The following is a 24,815-nucleotide window of genomic DNA, read 5'->3' on the forward strand; positions in this document are numbered from 1 at the left end:
CTGCAATGTGGCATGGTTTCAGTTTGATGAATTGTCTGTGATAATGATATTTAAATCTTTTGATTAGGCCTAGATAAAACTGTATGCAATATTAGAACTAACAGATCACCAAACAATGATATCAGAATACTCAATTAATTGGAGTGGAAAAGTGTAGATTATTTGGGTTTTCTATGTTATAGGGAGCTTTGGCTGTTGAAGTGGATGGAAATAAGATGAACACAAAGCAATTTCAACAACCGCCTCACTGAAAATAAATTTATAATGGTCCAATACTTTTCCAGATGAGTTTTCTAGGCGTGCACTGAAGATCAAATTTTACCGAATGTCCTCAGGAAAAACAAAATCCTGAAACTGTCATTACAGAAATGAAAACTGACTAGAGAAAAAAGTTAGGATAATTTGTTCAACTTTTATTGATTATCATGTAGCAGATTTTGAGACGGGAAAGTCTGGATGCACTGTCAAGATTATTTTGACTCTTCTCGTGGGTTCTTAACATTTTCCTGAAAAAAAAAGACAAAAATCTTGTTTTACTATTGTTATTTAAAGTGTGCTGGGACTGATGCTTTTTAACATAGTTATCAATGATCTAGATATGGGAAAAAGTAGTGAGATATTTACACCCCCCCCTCCCCTTTTACTAAACAGCGATAGTGGTTATTAGCGTAGGGAGCTGTGCTGCTCCCAATGCTCATAGGAACTCTATGAGCATCGGGAGCAGCACGGCTCCCTGAGCTAATAACCATTATCGCAGTTTATTAAAAAGGAGGGGAGGGAGGTAAATTTGCTAATGACACAAACTTGTTAAATTACACGAGGATTGTGAAAATTTAAAGAGCACTTTGCAAGACTGGGAGACTGGGCATCAAAATAGCAGATAATGTTTTAATATGAACAAGTGTAAAGTGATGCATGTGGGAAAGAGGAACCCCAGTTATGCAATGCAGGGTTCCACATTAGGAGTCACTGCCCAGGAAAAGGATCTAGGTGTCATTGTTAAGGAGATGTTGAAACCCTCAGCTCAGTGTGCAGCTAAGAAAGCAAATGGAATGTTAGGAATTATCAGGAAAGACATCAAAAACAAAGATGAGAATGTCATAAGGCCCTTGTTTTGCTCCATAGAGTGGCTGCAAATTGAATACTGTGTGCAATTCTGGTCACTGAATCTCAAGATATAACAGAATTAGAAAAGGTACAGAGAAGGTGAACAAAAATGATAAAGGGAATGGAATGATTTCTGACTAGGGCCTAGATTCACTAAGGGCACGGATCCAATCCAATCTGTGAGGGATCCGATTCAATCTGTGTCCGGGGGGCTGATTCACGAATCGCCCTCATGCAAATGAGGGCGATTGGAATCATGCCCCCAACCGCCTGCCCGGATCGCTCTATAGCGATCCCAACTCATGCACAGACCATCTGTAGCTGGTCTGCGCATGTGCTGGCCCTCCGTGCCCGGCAGAGCTAAATTTTACTTCTTTTTTTTTACTGGTTTTTACTTTTTCGTGAGCCCGTGGTTTTAACCTGCTTTAAACCCACGGGTTTAAACCATAGGCTTGTATAGCAGGAAAGGAAAGGGGAGTCGGGGGAAGAGATTCAGGGCAGAGCAGGGCGCAGGAGAATCGCTGCTTGAGTTGGGGCAGAGAGCAGGAGATTCAGGGCAGAGCAGTCACAAACGATGTGAACGGCTGGTCCCCAGTAGTTGCATGTTTGCTGATCGGCCAGCCCAGTCGGTGTTGCTTTTTTTTTTTTTTAGTGGATCGCTGCCTGCCTATATTTGAATGCCGTTCCCCCTCATTTGCATGCATGGATCAGAAGATGATCGGGAGAGAGGTTAGTGAATCGGGTTGGAAGGAAATCGGGTCGCAAAGGGGCGCTAAGTGGTCTGAACTTAATCAGTGGGCTTATTGAATCTAGCCCTAGGGCTCTTCAGCCTGAAGAAGAGACAGCTCAGGGGAGATATAATAAAGGTCTATAAAATACTGAATGGAGACGAATGTGACTCACTTGTTTACTCTTTCCAAAAATACTAGGACTAGAGGACACACAATGAAATTACTAAGTAGTTGATTTCAACGTGTAATTAAACTCTGGAATGCAGTGAAAGCAGTTAGCTTAGTAAGATTTAAGAAAGGTTTGGATAATTTCCTAAAACAAAAGTTCTTGGGAACATCAACTGCTTATTCCTAGGATATGCATCATAAATATGTTTTACGCTGTTGGCTGCTTTATTCAAAATAAATAAATATGTTTTACTCTTTGGGATCTTGCCAGGTACTTGTGACTTAGGTTGGCCACTGTTAGAAACAGGATACTGGACTCAATATGTAGACTTTGGAAGAAAGGCAAGAGAGGGGAGATATGATAGAGACCTTTAAATATCTACGTGGCATACATGTGCATGAGGCAAATCTTTCATTTGAAAGGAAGCTCCGGAATGAGAGGGCACAGAATGAAGTTAAGAGGTGATAGGCTCAGGAATAATCTAAGGAAATACTCTTTTACAGAAAGGGTGATAGATGCATGGAATAGTTTCCTGGTAGCGGCAGTGGAGGCAAAAATTCAAGAAAGTGTGGGACAGGAATGATGCATGGTCACATTAAGAACAGTGTGTGGTTTGTGCATGCTGTACCTTAGAGGGAGCATTGGTAGAGACTTGACCTTTTTGTCAGCTGGGAGCAGAGGTAAGCAGCAAAAATCTTAAAATCTACAATTTCTGAATTACATTCAAACCCAACTTAAAAACTAACTCGTTCTTAACCCAGGGTCTGCCTGTACTAAAGATGAGGTTGCTTCATGGAGCGATACAGAGGCATTATAATATTCTTGGGTCTTATTTACCATCTGTTTCCTAATAATTCATAGCATTCTGTTTGCTGTTTTGGCCACCAGTGCACACTAGGTGGAAGATTTCGGTGGTCCTGCAGAAGCAGGCCACAAGAGGGCATTATTCCATTTATGGACTAGTTTTATTCTGCCTTTTTTCTTCCTACCTATGAATGGAACAGGACCCCTGAAAAGCAGATTTAATAAATGCTCTTTTTCTTTACCTGAAACTGCTGTGTGCTTCTGTCTTACCTGGGCACCAGGCCTGCTCTTGTTTGCGTTAGCCTTGTTGTTTTTATTGTATTGCTTTTATACATTTTTCTTCATTTCTTTATCTTTATATAAATCATAACATAATAGCAGATTTCTAGACCGCATAGCCATGAGTTCAATGCGGTTAACAAAAGATTATGCTATGGAAAAATTCAGGAATAATATAATATACAGAAATCTGAACAAAAATTTAGAAAAAAGAAAAATTTTCAACAGTTTTCTAAAATGTTCATAAGATGTGGATCTAATTAATAATGGACAGATATCTTTGCCATAGCAAGATGTTTCTTACTTTTAGAGCCCTTGGCTGAAGGGAATGTAAATAGGGCATGAGATTTTCTACTATTCTTATGCACCACAATAACAAATCTGTCAGCAAGATATAATGGGGCAACACCAAAGGCAGCTTTATAATATAAGCATCCTAACTTAAAGATCGACCGGAAGCAAATGCAGCTCACGGTAATAGTTTTCAAGTTTTTTTTTCAAGTTTCAAGTTTTATTTAAATTTGATAATTCGCTTATTACCATCTAAGCGAGTAACATTAAAAGAAAAAGTATAAAACATACATTAAAATATATATTGTACTACATTAAAAGGGGGTATTCGACAGACTGACATTACGGACTGACTAAGATACATTAGGAAAGAACAAAAGGAAATAAAAGTTACAAAGTGATGTTTCCCAGAGGGAAGAGAAAGAGGATCAGGAGGGGGGGAAAAACATTAGGATTAGGGTTCGATAAATGAAAAGAACTATTTTTGGATGTTGAACATTAAGAAATAATGAATAAAAGAGGTATTTTAGAGATTAAAATGGGTTTTAAAAAGAAAAGTTTTTAGATTAGTTTTGAATATATTAAGGTCTTTAATTTCTCTAATATATAAGGGAAGAGTATTCCAAGTGAGCAGGGCCATGACTGAAAAGATGTCATGACGTCTAGTCCCTATGATTTTTAGAGAAGGAACCATTAGCAGCCCTTGTGTGTTCGACCGCAGGGAACGATTTGAAGTGTAGGGAACTAGAAGCCGATCTATGAATTGTGGTTCATTGGTAGTTAATGTTTTAAATAGGGGGTTATATGGTCATACATCCTCAGACCATAAATCATTCTTACTGCTGTGTTCTGAACCAGGGTCAATCTAGCCAAATTTTTCTTAGTACTCGTCAAGTATACAATAGTCCAGTATATTCAGTCGTATTGTCTGAACTAGAATTGTGAAAGCAGAAGCATCAAAGTAGGATCTGATGGTACATAGTTTCCATACGGTATGGTATCCCTTTTGAACCACTGGGTCAATCTGATTTTTCATGGTCAAGAACTGATCAAGAACAGATTTTAATTGTAGGGCTTATTGTGTATGACATTGAATTGATCTTAATTATTGGTTCAGAAATGATTTTTTGTGATGACACAAGGAAGAATTTTGTTTTGTCCTGGTTTAATTTCAATTTGAATTCCTGCATCCAGGATTCCATCGTGTTTCGCATAGACTTAATAAATTGAGTACTGTTGGATAGTGTTTCACAGCATTGGATGACTATTGTGATATTGTCAGCAAAGCTGAACACCCCCAGACTCAGGTTGCTGATCCAATGGCCTAATATTTTTCAAAGGTGGGTTGCACATGCATCTCTTGAGACTGTTCAGAGACTATTAAGCTTTGAGAAGGGACTGGTGGAGGAGAGTATAATGTTTTAGCCACAGACATCAAGGCGGCATTTCAATAATAGGATGCCACAATTTAAGCACCTTGGGGGTCAGTATGCAGCCATGTGGCGAATCGCCTTTATAGAATAGTGCTGGGTGCCATTTACTGAATCCATCCCTAAGAGTATATGCTGGGACTTTGGGAAAACTCTCCCAAAAATGTTACTACTCCCAGATAGATTTAATAAAATCTCAGGAGTTGAGCAGGAAGCAGTGGCTATGGCTCAGAAAACAATGTGAATCTCATACTTTCCTTGAACCCTCAAAGGAGTTTCACTAAAATGAGCCCAAACCTTCCTCAGCTGCTTTTTGCATCTGAACTGAAAAAGCTTGCAGGTAGGGTTACCAGACATCCGGATGGCTTTTCAAAACACGGCACTTTGTTCAGGTTTTGAAAAGCTTCTGGCAACGAGCGACATTGGGACAGCATTCATGCATGTGCAGATGCAATGCGGTGTGTCATTGCATCACACCAATGAATGCCTTCCAATGTTGCTCGTGCAGATCGAGGGACAGGGCCTGGGGGCAGAATGGGGCATGGCCAGCCGGAACGAGATTGGCCTGGGTGCATGGCCATGGATCCAGATTTTTTGTTTGGAAAATCTGGTAATCCTACTTATAGGATAAAGAAAAAACACCCGGACTGGATAGGGGGAGTGGCAAGATGGCGGGGGGGTGAAAACCGCTAGGGTGAAGCTATGGAAGACCCGGCGATTGCTGGTGCCTTTCATCCAAATTATCTTACTTCTTTCGCATTTTCAACATGCCGTATTCAAAGAGGAAGGGGCGATAAGGGCCGTACCTTCACCGGCTCTTTCTTCTATGCCCATGTAGCAAACCGTTGACCACTTAAGAACATAACATAAGAACATAAGCAGTGCCTCCGCCGGGTCAGACCATAGGTCCATCCTGCCCAGCAGTCCGCTCCCGCGGCGGCCCAAACAGGTCACGACCTGTCTGAATCACCAGAAGGGGCCCCTTGCCACCTTGGTTTCTCATTAAAGTCCTATCTTCCCATCAAAGTCCTCACCCTCCGGTCTTGCCCATGGTTGGCTTTCTATACTTGCCCATGGTTGGCTTTCTATACTTATTACCTGGTTAGCTTTCTATACTTGTGTTACATCCCAGCACCTCTCTCAGTATCCCACGATCCCTTTATCCCTCAGGAATCCGTCCAATCCCTGTTTGAATCCATGTACCGTACTCTGCCTGATCACTTCCTCCGGTAGCGCATTCCAAGTGTTCACGACCCTTTGGGTGAAGAAAAACTTCCTTGCATTTGTTTTGAACCTATCTCCCTTCAGTTTCTCCGAATGCCCCCTCGTACCTGTTGTCCCCCTCAGTCTGAAGAATCTGTCCCTATCCACCCTCTCTATGTCCCTCATGATCTTGAAGGTCTCTATCATATCTCCCCTGAGCCTCCTTTTTTCCAGAGAGAAGAGCCCCAGCCTATCCAACCTCTCGGCGTATGGGCATTGTTCCAGCCCTTTTACCAGTTTTGTTGCTCTCCTTTGGACTCTCTCAAGTACCGCCATGTCTTTCTTGAGGTGCAGCGACCAATACTGAACGCAGTATTCCAGATGTGGACGCACCATCGCTCGATACAATGGCATGATGACTTCCCGCGTCCTGGTTGTTATGCCCCTCTTTATGATGCCCAGCATCCTGTTGGCTTTTTTTGAGGCTGCTGCGCACTGTGCAGATGGCTTCAGTGATGCATCCACCAGCACACCCAAGTCTCTCTCAAGTCTGCTATCTCCCAACAATGCCCCCCCAATTTGTAGTTGAACAACGGGTTCTTTTTCCCTATATGCATGACCTTGCATTTTTCCACATTAAAGCGCATTTGCCATTTGTTTGCCCAGTCTTCCAGCTTGTCCAGGTCCCTTTGCAGGTCCTCACACTCTTCCCTGGACCTAACTCTGCCGCACAGTTTGGTATCGTCTGCAAATTTTATAACCTCGCACTTTGCCTCCTTTTCCAGGTCATTGATAAATATATTGAAGAGTAACGGCCCCAGCACCGATCCCTGTGGCACACCACTCGTGACTCCCCGCCAGTCAGAATATTGGCCCTTTACTCCGACCCTCTGCAGTCTACCCGACAACCAGTGCTTGATCCATCTGTGCACATCCCCTCCCACCCCGTGGTTCCACAGCTTCCTAAGCAGCCTTTCATGTGGCACCTTGTCGAAAGCCTTTTGAAAATCGAGGTAAATGATGTCTATGGGTTCCCCATTGTCCACCCGACTGCTTATTCCCTCAAAGAAGTACAGAAGGTTCGTTAGGCACGATCTTCCCTTACAGAATCCGTGCTGGCTAGTTCTCAGTAGGCCATTCCTCTCGATGTGTTCGCAAATGCCGTCCTTGATCATAGCTTCCACCATCTTCCCTATAATTGAAGTCAGGCTCACCGGCCTGTAGTTCCCGGGGTCACCCCTTGATCCCTTCTTGAAGATAGGTGTGACATTCGCCAATTTCCAGTCCTCTGGTACCTCTCCAGTTTTCAAGGATAGGTTGCAAACATGCTGGATTGTGCCCGCTATTTCTTGTCTTAATTCCTTCAGAACCCTTGGGTGGATCCCGTCCGGGCCCGGTGATTTGCCGCATTTTAACCTGTCTATCTGTTTGAGGACATCCTCCTTACTTACCTCTATGTGCTCCAATTTTTCGGCCTGTTCCCCACTCATGAGCTCCTCTGAGTCCGGTATATTAGATGTGTCTTCACTCGTGAAAACCGACGAGAAAAACGTGTTCAACCTCTCAGCTACCTCTTTATCCTCCTTAATCACTCCCTTCCTATCCCCATCATCCAACGGCCCCACCTCCTCTCTCGCTGGTCGCTTCCCCTTTACGTAACTGAAGAATGCCTTGAAGTTTTATGCCTCCCTGGCCAGCCCCTCCTCGTATTCCCCTTTTGCTTTTCTAACCTCTCGGTGGCATTCCTTTTGGCATTTCCTGTGCGCCTGGTGATTTTCCTCCGTTGGGTCCTTTTTCCATCTCCGGAAGGATACTTTTTTGTCATTTATTGCCCTCTTTACTTCAGTTGACATCCAAACCGGGTCCTTTGACCGCTTGTTCTTGCAGCCTTTCCTGAAACTGGGGACGTACATTCTTTGTGCTTCCTGCAGGGTGTCCCTGAATAGGGTCCATGCGCTTCCTACAGTCTCCATCCTAAAGATGTTTCTGAGCTTCCTCCTCACCATTTCCCTCATAGCAACATAGTTCCCTTTCCTGAAGTTGAGCGCAGTTGTTGCGGTCCTCCTTACTATGGGTGTCCCCCTTTCTAATGTGAATCTGATCGCGTTGTGATCACTGTTGCCTAGTGGTCCTCCCACTTCTACCCCTCTTGCAGGCCCCCCTAATCCGTTTAGGATGAGGTCAAGAGTAGCACCCCCTCGCGTCGGTTCCTTGACTAGTTGCTCCATGAAGCAGTCCCTCACAGCTTCTACAAATCCTGTTTCCCTAGTGCAGTTGGAGTGACCCGTACTCCAGTCTATCCCCGGGTACTTGAAGTCCCCCATCACTGTTACACTTCCAGTCCTGCATTCCTGTCTCAGTTCAGCTTCCAAGTCGTGTCCGACTCCTTCTGGCGTACCAGGTGGGCGATAGTACAGCCCCAGTTTTATGTCTGCACCCTTGTTTCTCGGCAATTTGACCCATAGCGATTCCAGCCCCTCTGCCTTTGTCGCCATATCCATCCCGACCGAGTAGATAGAGTCCTTTATATATAGTGCTATGCCTCCCCCCTTCTTGTGGGTCCTGTCCCTCCTGTAGAGCTTGTACCCCGGCAGCGCCACATCCCATTGATTTTCCTCTGTCCACCAGGTTTCTGTAATTCCAATTATATCCAGGTCCTCCTCCTTGGCCACGACTTCTAGTTCACCCATCTTGGCCATGAGGCTTCTTGCATTTGTGTATAAGCACCGCAGGTCCCGTCGTTTTTGCTCCACCTCTGCATTTACCTGGGCCGCCTCCCCTTGAGTTTTGGGCAGTTCTCCCGTTCCCTGTGCTTCTGCTTTGCTCTCAGCCTGTACTCTCGTAACTTTCAGCTTCCCCATATTCCCGCCACCCCACTTCCCCGCTTTTCCTCTGGGTTTTCTAGCCCTACCGGCCCCCTCCTGGGCTATCATCCCTTGAACCTCTGTTTGATCCCCCTCGCCTTGTGGCACCTCTATATTGCCCTCAGCTTTCGCCCTCGTGCCACCCAGTCCCCCTGTGTCTTCATGCCCCTTAGTTTCCTCCCAGCAAGCTCCCTTTACCTGATGGTTCCCTCGCTGTCTGATCACAAGATCCACCGGTCCCTCTACTTCCTTCCTGCAGTCAGCCCATTCAGCATCTGTTCTGGATACTGTTGTCCGAAGCGTCAACATCAGTTCAGCTGTCGGCTTTCCCCCTTTCCTCAGTTTAAAGCCCTCTCGATCTCCTTCCTCACATTGGCTGCCAGTAGTCTAGTTCCCGCTGTGCTCAGGTGTAGTCCGTCCCGCCGGTAGAGCTTGCTCTTTCCCCAGAAGGACGTCCAGTTCCTCACAAAGTGGAAGCCCTCCTCTTGGCACCATCTCCTCAACCATGCATTCACAGCCTGGAGGTCTGCCTGCCTCTTTGCATCTGCCCTCGGTACAGGCAGGATCTCTGAGAATGCTATCCTCCGTGTACTTCGCTTCAGCTTTCGTCCCAGGACCCTGAACTGGTCAGTCAGTGTGGCTATGCTGAAGTTCCTCCTGCTCATATCATTTGTTCTGACGTGGATTATCACCGCAGTCTCCTCTGTCTCTGCTCCGTCCAGGATCCTCTCGATCCTATCAGTGATGTCTCGTGTCTTGGCCCCTGGGAGACAAGTCACTAGCCGGTCCTCCCGTCCTCCGGCTACGTGACTATCTACCTCTCTCAAGATCGAGTCTCCCACCACAATAGCAGACTTCCCTTTCCTCAGCAACCTCCTCTGTCTCAGGTCCGTGTCCTCGGTGTAGAGCGGTGTCTCTCCCTCAGGGTCCTGGTGAGTTGCGGTCTCCTCCTCTTGCGTGGTTCCTCTGCTAGGTCCCTCCCCGGTGTCGCCTTGTGGATCCTGGGTCTTGTCTGCCGACATCCATCTGTACAGCTGCTGGTCCTGTTCCTCCACCTTCCTGTAGGCCTCCTCGATGAATCTCTCGAGGTCCCTCACCTGGTCCACACTGGAGCCTGCTCCGTCTGTGTCCTTGGTTGACCAGCTCGTCTCCTTTGTGGTGCGGGGTCCCTCCAGCCCCTCCAGTTCCTGGACCCTGACCCTCAGTCTGCCGACCTCCATCCTCAGGCTTTCCAGTTCCTGACACCGACTGCATATGTACTCCCGCCTTCCCAAGGGGAGGTAGTCGTACATATTGCACTCTATGCAGTATACCGGAAAGTACCTCTGGGATCCTGGGTCCTCCATCGCTCTTGTAAAGTGCTGGTGTGCTCCTGGTGATTATGGAATCCTTGGCTGTCTTCTCTCGGCCCTTCTCAAGGCCCTTCGCAAAGGCGCTCTCGCTAAGGCGAGCGCCTTCGCCGTGCGTCGAATGTCTGCGCGCCGTTGGCTCCACCCCTTTTCAAGGGGGAGTCCGACGCTGCCTCCGACGCGGTGGGGGTGGGCGGAGCGTACTCTCGCCGCTTCCCCGAACCTTCAGCTCCCACTTGCCTCCTTCTCCTGCTCTGCCCCGACTCTGGCCGCTTCCTGGTTGCTGAGCACGCTGCTTCCTGCTTCTCCTGTGCTCAGCACCAGCACCACTTCTTTGCGGTTTTGCCCTCAGTTGCACAGGATACCGTGACCTGGCTTTTGGGGAAGGTTTTGGAGAGCCCTTCCCCCTCTTGGGACTTGAAACATCTTTATCCCCCACGTTTCCATCCAACCCTATGTGTCCAGCCTTTGCCGGGGCTCAGCTACAGACCTATGGAGGTTTCCTGGCAAGGGCGCAGAGCCAGTAATGGCAGAGCAGCTTAAGATACCATCGGAGAGAGAGGGAACCTATCCCGCTCCCACGGAGGCTTCCTTAGGAGACATTTGATCACTCCTTCAACGGCTGGAGACTGCAATGGTTAAAACAACTGAGGAGGTAACAAATATTAATTCTAAGCTTGATAATCTTACTAAAACTGTCGACTCAGAGAAAATGGATTTCTCAAACCAATACAGGAGCTGCAACAATTAAAGATAATTTCTTTATACATAGAAAATTAGAACAAATTGAAAATCATAATCGGAGATTAAATCTTTGCAACTTGAACTTTCCATTTTCTCCAGGAATTCCACCTATAGATTTCCTCAAAAGATACTTAATTGAAAATTTAAAAATTTCCCTTGACAATATTCCTCCAGTAAATAAGATTTATTGTTTTCCAAATAAAAAGATGCCTCAAAAAGAAATGGAGGAGAGAAACAGATTGGCTTTGGGAATGTCACCGCTCTTTTGGAACAAACTTTGAATGTAGATACTAAAAGAGCTACTCTTCTAATATCTTTTGTTTTTGAGCAAGACTTAAATATGATTTTAAGATTATACTTTAAGAACTCTCAAAAGCTATTTGGAGAACAACAGATTTGGATGTATCCAGACGTTTCAAAAGTTACTCAAGAGCAAAGAAAATATTTTCTTTACGTCAAGAAACTCTTAAATTGGGGGCTACGTTTCTTTTAGCTTATCCCTGTAAATGTCTGGTGAGGTATTTGGGAATTAAATACATTTTTTTTTCTCCAGACCATTTGAGGGAGTTTCTAAAAGTAAAAAAGATCATTAAGGATTGATTAAAGAATGGATTATTAGTTAGATGGTAACCGATTTCACACTAAGCTTTTTTCCTTTGAACTTATTACTTTAATTATCTTCATTATTATGCAATTATCACTCCCCCCACATGGTCTAAGGAAGGGGTAAAGTTTTACTTCTGTATTTTGACAAGTTTTGTTTAAATGGTTAAAATTGTTTCTTTCTCTGTGTTACATGGAGCAAGATTTATTCTTGTGACTTAGGGCTCCTTTTACAAAGGTGTGCTAGCATTTTTAGCGCACGCACCAGATTAGCACGTGCTAGCTGAAAAACTACTGCCTGCTCAAGAGGAGGCGGTAGCAGCTAGCGCGTGCGGCATTTTAGCGTGCGCTATTCCGTGCATTAAGGCCATAATGTGCCTTCATAAAAGGAGCCCTTAATGTGAAAATCTAATAAATTAATAAATAAAAAATAAGAAAAAACCATGGAATTATGTACTGCAGAGATAATTTTTTTTTATTCTATTGCTACCATTTATTTGGAAAATCTGAACATTATTATGAATGTGAATATAGTGGGGTGAAAAAGCCTCAGATTATGGAGCAATTAACCCAGCTGGGTTTCAAACGTGAACAACTCACTCGCTCCCAATCATGACAATAAGCACTCTCTACTGATTTATATATATATATATATATATATATATAAATATATATATATATATATAAATAGATATATATCTTATTTTTATCTCTTTTTATCTTATATTTATACTATATATATATATAGTATAAATATAAGATAAAAAGAGATAAAAATAAGATATCTATCTATTTATTTAATAGGAAGGAAGGATTTTTTTGCCTATGATCTGATTGGGAACGAGTACCGTAAGTTGTCCATGTTTGAAACCTAGTTGGGTTAATTGCTCCATACTCTGAGGCTTTTTCACCCCACTATATTCACATTCATAATAATGTTCAGATTTTTCAATAAATGGTAGCTTTCCAAATAAAAGGTAGCAATAGAATAAAAAAGTTATCTCAGTAGTACATAATTCCACAGTGGGTGTTTTTTCTGTTTTCTATTACTTTTGGACCACATAGTCAGACAATTATTAGGATTTATTGGTTAGCCCTACTTATAGGACCAGATTCTATAAATGGCGCCTTAGTTAGGTGCTGCCTGGCGCCCTAATTGAGACCACCTAGTGATCCATAACTAAAATTCACATCTAACCTAAATTCGATCAGTTAGCTTAAATGGTATGATAATTGACCGTGCCTTTGAAGTTACTATATTTTTCGCTCCATAAGATGCACTTTTTCCACCCCCAAAAAGAGGGTGGAAATGTAAGTGCATCTTATGAAGCGAAGATAGAATTTTTTTTTAACCCGCCGCCACTGTAGCATCTTTTACCCCCCCCCGCATATTTTTTAACCCACTATTGCCGCTACATCTTTTAAACCTGTCATACTTGGTGGTCTGGCGTATTTCCCAGCGGATATCAGGAGCAAGTTTTCCATGCTCCCACATGGGCCCACGCAAATTTCTGAATGGCTGCAGTCAGTTCTCGTGGAACTCGCGAGAACTGACTGCAGCCATTCAGAAAGCAGCGTAGGGCCAGGCAGGAGCACAAAAAGCTCTTGCCTGACCTCCACGCTCCTGACCTGTGCACCGCTGGCTGGGAAATAGAGACAGCCATCTAGGGAGAGAGGGATTTAAAAAGGTGTAGGGTGTATGATTAAAAAAGGTACGGGGGATGATTTAAGGTACTGGGGGGTATGGGGGGATGATTTAAGGTAATGGGGGGTATGTGGGGGGTATGGGGCCTGCCTGTCTGCCACTAGTCCTGCCTGCCCTGTACTGGCCTACCACTAGAGGGGGGACAGGGAGCAGAGCCTAGCAAGGAGTGTGGGGTTGGGTGCAGAGCCTGGCAGGGAGAATTTGGCTCAGATTGTTTTTTTCTTGTTTTCTTCCTCGGGGTACATCTTATGGAGCAAAAAATACTGATAAATTGATTTTAAAAATAAAACTAAAAGGTAGGCATGTAATTCCACACAACTCTTAGCAATGTCTAAGTCGAGACACTTTGAATGCCTAATGCCGCCTATGTGAAAAGTAGGCGTGATTAGGGGCGAAGAATAGGCACGGTAGACTTAAGTATTCGAGTTAGGTACAGGTAAATTAGGCCACGTTAAACCCGGCTAATATACCAGCGCCTACCTCAAGGATGCATAGCAGCTCCTAAGCAGGATTCTATAAGCATCACCTAGTGATTGATTGACAACTGCGCCGAACAGCATCTACAGTGTAAGCGCCGCTAGGTGCTGTTTATAGAATTATTCCAGGGGTTACATGAATAAAAGTGCATGTAGTGACAAGAAGGCATACACTTTTTACATTAATTACTTTAAGGTAGGTTCAGGGATAGATCGCAGACAGAGCTGTGATTTCTGTGTATAGCTTATAAAATACATGTGTGTGTGCATATTTCGCATGCCAAGATTTTTCCCTGCTTCTGATCAGGCATAGATGTCTTTAGCTATAATCAGGGTGCAATTTCTGCCCATTTACTCCTACACTAGATGTGGTGTATTTAGATTTCAACAAAGCCTTTGACAGTGTTCCACACAGGTGTCTAATAAATAAATAGTGCCCTCAGTATAGGCCCCAAAGTGGTGGACTGGGCCAGGAACTGGTTGAATAGAAGATGACAAAGGGTCAATGAAGATCTCTTTGTGAAAAGGGATGCATGTTACCAGTTGTACTCAAGGCTCAAGGTTCGGTTCTCGGGCCTGTTCTTGTAAACATTTTTGTAAGTGATATTGCTGAAGGGCTATCACATAAGATTTGCCTCTTTGCAGATGATACCAAATCTGCAATAGAGTAGACCCCACCTGATGGTGTAAAGCAGTGGGTCCCAACCCTGTCCTGGAGGAACACCAGGCCAATTGGGTTTTCAGGCTAGCCCTAATGAATATGCATGAAGCAAATTTGCATGCATATCACTTCCATCATATGCAAATCTCTCTCATGCATATTCATTAGGGCTAGCCTGAAAACCCGATTGGCCTGGTGTTCCTCCAGGACAGGGTTGGGAATCACTGGTGTAAAGAACATGAGGAAGGACCTAGCAAAGCTTGAAGAATAGTCTGAAATTTGGCAGCTAAGATTTAATGCTAAGAAATGTAAGGTCATGCATTTGGGCTGAAAAAAACCCAAGGGAATGATACGGTTTAGGGGGTGAAAAACTTTTGTGCACAAAAGAGGAGTGTAACTTGGGTGTGATAATATGTGATGATCTTAAGGTGGCCAAACAATTTGAAAAGGTGATGGTAAAATCTAGAAATTTGCTAGGGTGTATAGGGAGAGGTATGGTCAGTAGGAAAAAGGGAGGTATTGATGCCCCTGTATAAGATTCTGGTGAGACTTCATTTAGAATATTGTATGCAGTTCTGGAGACTGCACTTTCAAAACAATATAAACAGGATGTAATCAGTCCAGAAGAAGGCTACTAAAATAGTTGGCGGTCTTCATCATAAGGCATATGGGAACAGACATAAAGATATCAATACCTTGGAGGAGAAGGGAGATATGATAGAGATGTTTAATTAAATTACTGCAGCAAAAAAGTTGTTGCAAAAATGTTATAAGCCAAGTGGTGGAACTATCCTTTGAAAAACCATTTAAGTAAAGTAGAGAAAAAAGCCTCAACTAATTTTATATGCAGACGGCAACCCAATGAGTTTTTAGCCGTTCTTACTCTGTATCATAGGCAAAAAAAACTCCACTACTTCTCTAAATGAAATCTTTCAAAATAGGAAAATATTTCACCACTGTGCACAGGGAACAGGAAAAAGAACCTTCAGGAAGATAACACTTATCTTCACAGCTGTTGATGTTAGCCAGGATCGTGATCCAAAGACGCAACGATCTTACTGCAGTCACATTTCTGGCATTGAAGTGAAGACAAGGAACCGATGTCCAGATCCAACAAGGCACTTGTTTCACCAACGAATGGCTGCTTCAGGGAATTCCCTCCTATTCCGTCCACAATCTGGCTCCACAATGGTGCCTAACTTGTAGCTCCCGATATTGTGACATCACTTCCTCCAGAGACTCAACAAAAATAACTTTATTGAAAAAACAAAATGTAAAGACTCATAACTTAATAGAAAGCATACCATTCTATTTTTTATTTAAATCATTGGGCCAGCTAGTATTAAAAAATTAAATTGATCTTTGCTCACTCTTGTTATAATTTGGTTTTTACATCTCCTTTACAGGCTGTTAGTGGAATATGATCAAGTACAAAACATTTGAAGTCCTCAAACGAATGTTCCTTTTCAGCACAATGACGAGTCAGCACATCATATTGTCTTCTATGGTTACTTTGCTACCAGACAGATTTAATAGGACATCAGGCTGCCCAGTGGTATAAATTAATTTCTGAATTTGTGAATAAAAAACCAAAAAATAGTCTTAAAGATATTTGGAGCATCGAGATTAAGCAGTATATTTCTGTATCTCGTTGGCCACGAATTTGAAATTGGAGGTTAAAATGTACGGTGTCAGCATCTATGAGACAAACATGGTTATTTTTATTGCACAGAATTTTTTGGACCCCAGTTCAGTTGCAAAAATTAGATAGCTCTAGATCAAATAGATGCTGGCATTATCATACTGGCATAGGGACTTTAGATCATCTGTTATTTTTTTGTCCGCTGATATTTAGTTTTTGGAAGTCAATTTGGGGACAAATAAATATAGTCTTAGAATCAGATATTCCATTAACATATGAAGCAATTATTTGTGGTACTATTTTACATATTAAACTCCCCTTGATAAATTTAAAAGCTGTCTTTTCATGATTTTAACTGGAATTGCGGTTCAAATGATCACAACAAACTGGAAAAATCATGACAGGTTAAATTATACATTTCGGTGGACAAATGTATTTAATACATATAGATATGAGAGAATGAATGCAGAATGTTTAGGGTTTAGTGTTTTATTTAACAAAATATGGAGTACATTGGCTTTATTTGCTGTTTCACATTAAAAGATAATATAATGCCTTCTGGGTTTTTTCATTACACATCTGGGATGGGATGGGGGTAGGGTAGGGAAAGGTACTGAAAATATAGATATTAATTCTTCATATTAAAGATGTTTAATATTGTCAATATTAATAATTGATGGAAAGGGGTTGGGTATAGCTATGATTCTATAATATTATTGTTTGAGATAGTGTATTCTTTGTAATATATTGTTACTTTCAATTAAATGTATTACACTATTGTAACTAAATAAAATAATAAAAATGTTAAAAAAAATAAAGTTCTTTTTGTTGAGTTTCTGGAGGAAGTGATGTCATGATATCGGGAGCTACAAGTCAGGCACCATTGTGGAGCCAGATTGTGGACAGAATAGGAGGGAATTCCCTGAAGCAGCCATTCGTTGATGAAACAAGTGCCTCGTTGGATCTGGACATCGGTTCCTTGTCTTCACTTCAATGCCGGAAATGTGACTGCAGTAAGATCGTTGCGTTTTTGGATTGTGATCCTGGCTTACATCAACAGCTGTGAAGATAAGTGTTACCTTTCTGAAGGTTCTTTTTCATGTTCCCTGTGCACAATGATGAAATATTTTCCTGTTTTGAAAGATTTCATTCAGAGAAGTAGTGGAGTATTTTTTGCCTATGATACAGAGTAAGAACGGCTAAAAAAACTCATTGGGTTGCCGTCTGCATATAAAATTAGTTGAGGCTTTTTTCTCCACTTTACTTAAATGGTTTTTCAAAGGATAGTTCTACCACATGGCTTATAAAATTTTTGCAACAATTTTTTTGCTGCAGTAATTTATTTAAGATTGTTATTGTTAGTATTGTTTCTAGAGAGATGTTTAATTACCTAAATGGCATAAATGCACATGAGATGAGTCTCTTTCATTTGAAAGGAAGCTCTAAAGTAAGAGAGCATAGGATGAAGTTAAGAGACTCAGAAGTAATCTAAGGAAATATTTTTTTTACAGAAAGGGTAGATGCGTGGAATAGTTTCCCGGTGTCTTAAGGAGAGGAAGAGATAGTGGATGCTGCGGATAGGCAGATTGAATGGGCCATTTGACCTTTATCTGCCATCATGTTTCTATGTTTCCATTTTGTAAGGGAAATACTGTACATGTTGACATTAAAAATTCTAGATATCAGCATTTACACCTGCCTCAAAGCAGCCCCCTCTCCAATCACCCCTTAGTATGAGATCCCCCACATAATCCAGCTAGAATTAAGCTTCCCAAATGGCCCTCTTACAGACACCAGACCCATTCCAGGCTCTCACTGGGATGCTTAATAGTTTAACATGATCAGGAGTGATCCAATCCTATTACTCTTCAGGTTTCAAAATGGAATCCATGACCCTAAATGGTATTTTCAGTCATAGGCCCCATTTTGAAACCAGGAGCCACTATGTGCAGGAGTGACTGGAGATTGCTTTTGCTCCCATTAGTCTACCAGCGACCTCGGTAAAAGCCAGGGATGGGATTAGGGGGATCTGCCTGTGGGGGAGGGAGGGGTGCATAGTAGAGAATGACACGGTGGCGGTATACCCGCGGCTACTGCGTTTAGCAGCGGGTAACCCGCCAAAAACGGGGAATGAAAATTAGCAGCCTCTGCGGGGACGGGGACAAGGCCATCACCGCCCTGTGGAGCGGTGAATGGTCTTGTCATCGCAGTGAGGCATAAAGGATCGTGCGGTTCCCGCAGCCCCCACCCGCCCACCCGCACGCCGGCTCGATTGTTTAACCAGCTTCCTTTCTCCACCTCACCTTAGTTTGCCGGCTTTCTTTTTCGGCGACCGGAACGCTTTCAAAAGAGCCGTGCACGCGCGGCTGCTCAGTATTCAATCTTCTGCTCTGACCCAACCGGAAACAGGAAGTTGCAGCAGAGCAGAAGATTGAACTTTGAGCAGCCGCGCGTGCCGGTCGCTGAAAAAGAAAACCGGCAAACTAAGGAGAGCTGGAGAGCAGTAGCGTACCAAGGGGGGGGGAGGGGCAAAAAAGATAATGGCGCCAGGCCTTGTAGCACCGAGGCAGACCGCTTCTCCCCCCTCCCAGCCAAAACCCCGCTGACCCTCCTATCTCTCCCCCCCCAAGTGAACCTTTCCGACCCTCCCAGCGAAAGCAGCAAACCTCCCTCCAGTAGCGTCGGCTTTCTCCTCCCTCTGCCGCATCACTGATGACGTCATCAGTGACGCGGCAGAGGGAGGAGAAAGCCGCGAAGGAGGTTTGCTGCTCTCGTTGGGAGAGTCGGAAAGGTTCACGGGGGGGGGGAGATAGGAGGGTCAGCGGGGGTTCGGCTGGGAGGGGGGAGAAGCGGTCTGCCTCGTGCTCCATTACCTTCTTCGGGCAGCAGCAGCGTTTACAATTCGCTGCTGTTGCCGGCTTCATGCCTTGTTATCTGCCAGGTCCTGCCTATTTCCTGTTTTCATGAAGACAGGACCCGACAGAAAGGAAGACCTGAAGCGGGCAACAGCAGTGAATTGTGAATGCTGCTGCTGCCCGATGAAGTTCAGGACATCAGGACATCGGGGAAGGAGCAGGGAGAAATCGGCTGCTGGATTGGGGGTGAGGGTAGGGAAAGAATCGTGGAAGTGGAGAAATTGGCACGATGGCTTTGTGGGGGCTAGGGGGAGAGAGAAAGAAAGGCAGAAATAAAGAGGGGTCAGAGGGAGAGAGAAAGAAAGGCAGAAATAAAGAGGGGTCAGAGGGAGAGAGAAAGAAAAGCAGAAATAAAGAGGGGGTCAAGAGGGAGAGAAAGAAAGGCAGAAAGAAAGAGGAGGGCCAGGGGGAGAGAGAAATAAAGAGGGAGGCCAAGGGAAGAGAGAAAGAAAGGCAGAAATAAAGAGGGGGTCAAGGGGGAGAGAAAGAAAGGCAGAAAGAAAGAGGAGTGCCAGGGGAAGAGAGAAATAAAGAGGGAGGCCAGGGGGAGAGAGAAAGAAAGGCAGAAATAAAGAGGGGGGCCAGGGGGAGAGAGAAAGAAAGGCAGAAATAAAGAGGGGAGCCAGGGGGAGAGAGAAAGAAAGAGGTGGGGGGCAGGAGAAGAAAGAAGGACCAGAGACTCATGAAATCACCAGACAAAAAGGTAGAAAAATGATTTTATTTTAAACTTAGTGATCAAAATGTGTCCGTTTTGAGAATTTATATCTGCTGTCTATATTTTGCACTATGGCCCCCTTTTACTAAAACGCAATAGCGGTTTTTAGCGCAGGGAGCCTATGAGCATCGAGAGCAGCGTGGGGCATTCAGCGCAGCTCCCTGCACTAAAAACCACTATCGCAGTTTAGTAAAAAGGGAGGGGGAATATTTGTCTATTTTTGTATAGTTGTTACTGAGGTGACATTGCATAAAGTCATCTGCCTTGACCTCTTTGAAAACCCGCGGAATATAAATGATAATTAACATTTTCTCTGCGTACAGCGTGCTTTGTGTTTTTAAAATTTTATTGTTGGTAGATCATTTTGACTTGGCCACAAAGGTAAGGGGGGGGGGGAGGGAGGGAGGGTAGCTGCTGAAAGACATCTAGTAATCTTTGCAGGCTTGACTGTGCAGGGAATTATTTTTGTAAAATCATGTTTTGTTATGTGACTGGCATTATCTAGACTTTAATTTCTATGAATGAATAAAATGAAAATGATATAAAATTACTTGCTTTTTGCGGGGACCGCGTGTTCCGGCTCACACAAGGAAGGAGGGGGTGAAAGGGAAAAAGTTTCTCTTCCTTGGAAATAGATTCTGAAGTGACCTCATCAAAGAAGACCAGCACCAAATGTACAAGAAATCCCTTAAACAATGTCAAAAGAGCACAAAATAGAAAACTGCTACTGCCTTGAGACTCCATTATTGAAGGAATCAACTTGAAATCACAGAAGAGACAGGAAAAGGTTAAATGCCTCATGGAATCCTCAGGTACAAAACACAAACCAAATTGTGAATGAAATCAGAGCAGACAGTAAGAATTATAAAATTGATGTCATTATCCATCTGGAAAAAAAGGCGTACTAGAAATAATGCCTCAGCAATACAATTTTCAGAAGTTCTATTTGCTCATGGTAAGGGAGAAGAGAGACTGCTAGTGATGGTGGGGGGACTGATAGAAGATATGAAAGAAGGGTGGTGGTGGAAAGGTAAAGGAGGGAGGGAAGGGTGGTGGTGGAAAGGAATAGAACAGACATTGAAAGAGGGTAGAGAGGAACAGACCCTGAAAGGAAATGTGGAAGGCAGAGTGGGGAGAAGATGCTGGAAGGGAAGAAGACAGATGCCAGACTATGGGGGAGCGGAGGGAAGAATATGGGTGCTAGACGGTGACGGTGACGGGGCGGTGAATGGGATGGCAGTGGCGGTGATGGGGTGGTGAAAGGGATGGCGGTGACGGTGACGGGGTGGTGAAGGGAACTGCGGTGACGGGGCGGTGCAGAGGATGGTGGGCCGGGGACGGTGCAGTGACGGGGACAGATTTTTTTCCCCGTGTCATTCTCTAGTGCATAGGTAGGAAGACTTGATATCAGCGTTCAGATAAGGGGATCTTATGCTGGGGGTTGAATCGGGGAGAGAATCTTCTGTCAGTGGTGTGATTGGGAAATGCATTGATTTTGGGAGAGGGTAAAAAAATGGGACTTGATACTAGAGTATGTTGAGAAGTGAGGATGGTGGATGCTGTTTTAGAGCAGGGATTAGAAAGTTGCTTCCATGTACATCTTGGAATAAATTGCATATTTTCCCCCTACAAACAATCATTGCTCCTGCTGGATATGGCAAAACATTGAGATACAAACCTGCACATCCTTGCATGTATATTCCACACAATGACCTAGAGATCTTATTTCCCCTCTTCATGATCTGCCTACAACTGGTCTTTTTATGTATATAAAATAGTCTAAAAAATAGGCTCCTATGTGGCCTTAACACAAAGGTGATCTGTTCTAAAATTACTTAATTTCACATAAGACATCAGAACCTTTATCCTTATCATGATTGTCTTCTTCATTTTCTCTGACTCATCTTAACCAAGGGAGGATTTGTACTTTATTTGGCTCTGTAGGCTATTATGCTCCACCAGTCTTCTTAAATCTTTGCTTACAGCCAGAAAAATGTGCCAAAGGTGTGGCTAGGCAACAAAGTGGAACAAAATTTCAAAAACAGCTTTGGGAGAAAGCCTTGCTATCAGCTGAAGGCAATCAGAAAAAGAATTGTTTGAATTAGTCAAGAAATAAGTATTTTCCAAATGGATTTCAGGAGCTACATGAAGGATCTTTGGGCTGGAAGCTATACTCATCAAGGTGACACAGATTCAATCTGTTATATCTATGGATGTGATCGCTATAACTTGGGAGTCTGAGCAGTAGAACCTTCTATTACTACCACTGCTATTCTTTGACTCAGCTATTACCTCTTTCAGGACATAGCTCCACAATGTGCTGAACAATGTATTGAGAAAATGTATTGTTTAGCCCTTCTTCTTCTGAGATGCAGTGGTAAACCCCAGTATCAGCCGGCTTGAAATTAATGATGAGAAGCGCATCTTTCAGAAATAAATACTTGGACGTATTTATTTCCAGGATCTGGTCTTCAAATTTCCAAACTAAACGGGCAAGGTTTGATTTTGGAGAACATTTCAGTTCCGCTGTACTTTCAGGGTTGAACGTATGATAAAAAATCTCCTCTTTTATTTTTTCATGACCTAGAATAACAAAGTAAATGAATATTAATGAATTGTTAAAATAAAGAAATGCCAACTCAGTGAAAGTGTATCCTATCTAGATAAAGTGATGTTTAATAAAACAGTGGGAGACAGCTGCAGATGCACATTCACTTGGAAGAATGAGAGTTAATATGGAGAAATACAACATCAACATCTATATGTATAAACCTAAAAGAAAACCAACATACAATATTATACAGATGGGTGATAAAAATATATAGAGGGACATATTCAATATGACGTCCAAATCCAATGCTGGACATTTTGCAAAATAGCATCCAGAAATTGATCTTGTTGGTTCAAAAATTGCCCTATTTTAGACATATTTCTGCTCAGTATGTCTATCTTTAAGAGCCATTTTCAAACAAAAAGTTCCAAGAGAAAAATGCACAAAAATATGCCATTGGGACATCTGGGAGCAAGCAGTTTTACTAGACTGACCACACAGACATCCCAGAAGAACAGCAGAATAGACTAGGGAGCACTGCAGTGAACTTCACATAAGGGGGAAATGGATCAAGACTTGTATACTGCCTTTTTGTAGTTATACAACCACAATCAAGATGGTATTTACAGGTATTTACAGGTTTTTCCCTATCTGTCCCAGCATTTTCCCTTTCTATCCCAGTGGGGTCACAATCTATCTAATGAACCTTGGGCAGTGGAGGAGTATGTTACTTGCCCAGGGTCACAGGGAACAGCAGCATGGGTTTGAATCCACAACCTCAGGGTGCTGAGACTGTAGCTCTAACCATACAAGGTCCTAAGTACAATCACATAATCTACTTAAAATTGTATGGTGAGTCTTCCAGGAACAGCAAAAAATAAATAAATAATAAAGTACTGTGTCCAACTGTACACTACTACAATAGCACTTATGCCTGCAGGGTTCAGTAGGTATTTTTGTGGTTTTGAGGACACTCACAATTTCTACCTCAAGTTTACCAGTCAGAGTGGAATATGATAGGGGGATGGGTCCCTTTCTCTACAGTCCACTGTACCAACCACTAGGCTATTCCACTTTCATCTCTTAGAATGGTGGGAGGGGGGTCAATGACCATGTGGGGATTAAGAGGAGGAATCATGTCTTTATCCCTCCCACGGTCATCTGGTCTCTTTGGGCAACTTTTATGCACATATCCGGACATTCCTTAATCCATCGCTCCAGTGCCACATTGCCCTGAGCTCCCCATACCCACTCTCCCTGAGAGAGAGCAGCTGTCTTCAGAAGAGAGCAGCAAGTCAGAGTGAGAGAGACATAGTAGATCCAGTTTACAATATCAGTGGTGCAGCTGATGAGAGAAACCCATACTATCCAAACCAAAAAGACCTCAATGACTTGATCGGAGGTTTTGGTCTCACCAAGTCCAATGTTGAGCTTTTGATGTCTAGGCTCAAGCAGTGCAAGTCACAGATCAGAGGAAGTATCACTAAACCTTTTCCACCTTCTTCACCCATCAAGATGGACTCTACTTCTACCACTACATGACCAGTCTGTTTGAGGCAATTGCCTGTAACCTGAAAAGTGGCATCTCTTTACGTCAGAAATTCTTACCTTTTTAAGAGATCTTGATCTTGTGCCATTAATAACCAATTCTACTCACATAGTCCAAGCTTCTCTATATAACTCCTTTTAAGTCCACAGTCCAAAATTAAAATCTAAAACTATTTCCTCTAGAAACTATAATAACCTGGAAGCTTTGTCCATTCTGACTAATTTTGACCTTACCTTAAACAAATTATCTAGTCTCTCTATCGACGACAAAACCCTAGAATGGAATAATTCTATTACTAAGCTCCTAGATTCACTTGTACCTGTTACCACCTTTACAATCTCCCCCCGCAATGTAAAAAATCCCTGGTATTCAGTTAATTTGAACCTAATCAAAATACAACTACGCTCCCTTGAATGTAAATGGAGACGGAACAAAACACTCTTCAATCTTAATAAGTTTAAGGAACACGCAACATATTACAAATCTGAAATCAATAAAGCTAAAAGAGAATACTATTCTAAACAAATCAAAAAAGCAAAAAACACGTCCGCCCTATTTGCAATAGTCAAATCTTTAACTTCAAAGCAAAAAGAAACAAATAAAATTAATCAAACACCATCAGCACAAGCCCTTGCAACTTACTTTGCAGACAAAATAAAAAAAATCAGAGAGAATTTTTCACAAATTCCTACCCCTAGCAATGCCAATGATTTTGCTGACTCTATTGCTATCAATCTGCCTTTTTCAAAATGTTCTAGTTTCACTCTCCCTACTTTACAGGAAATACAAAGATGTCTAAACTCTCTTAATATAAAAAGGACCAGCTCAGAAGTCATTCCTCTTTTCCTATTAAAACGCTTTTTTACCATTTTTGGATCATACATCAAAGAGTTGGTCAACTCTAGCCTAGCATCAGGCTCTTTACCCAAACTCTGGAAACAATCAGTCATTTATCCAATTGTTAAGGACCATACTTCTAGTATTCAAGACATGTCTAACTATCGTCCCATTGCTAACATACCATTCA

General features: G+C 43.0%; 1 protein-coding gene across 1 annotated transcript in view; it reads right to left on the reverse strand.

The window, feature by feature from the left end:
- Window positions 1–415: 415 nt before the first annotated feature.
- LOC117369059 (semaphorin-4D-like) overlaps window positions 416–24,815 on the reverse strand; it is a 113,031-nt gene continuing 88,631 nt past the window's right edge. Inside the window, exons 14-15 of the mRNA XM_033962981.1 lie at window positions 21,981–22,271; window positions 416–506 (exon numbers count right to left, since the gene is read on the reverse strand). Coding sequence (XP_033818872.1) covers window positions 496–506; window positions 21,981–22,271 — 302 coding nt within the window. The 3' untranslated portion in view covers window positions 416–495. The remainder of the gene's footprint in view (window positions 507–21,980; window positions 22,272–24,815) is intronic.

This window comes from Geotrypetes seraphini, chromosome 1, assembly GCF_902459505.1.
Source record: "Geotrypetes seraphini chromosome 1, aGeoSer1.1, whole genome shotgun sequence".
In the NCBI taxonomy this organism is placed as follows: domain Eukaryota; kingdom Metazoa; phylum Chordata; class Amphibia; order Gymnophiona; family Dermophiidae; genus Geotrypetes; species Geotrypetes seraphini.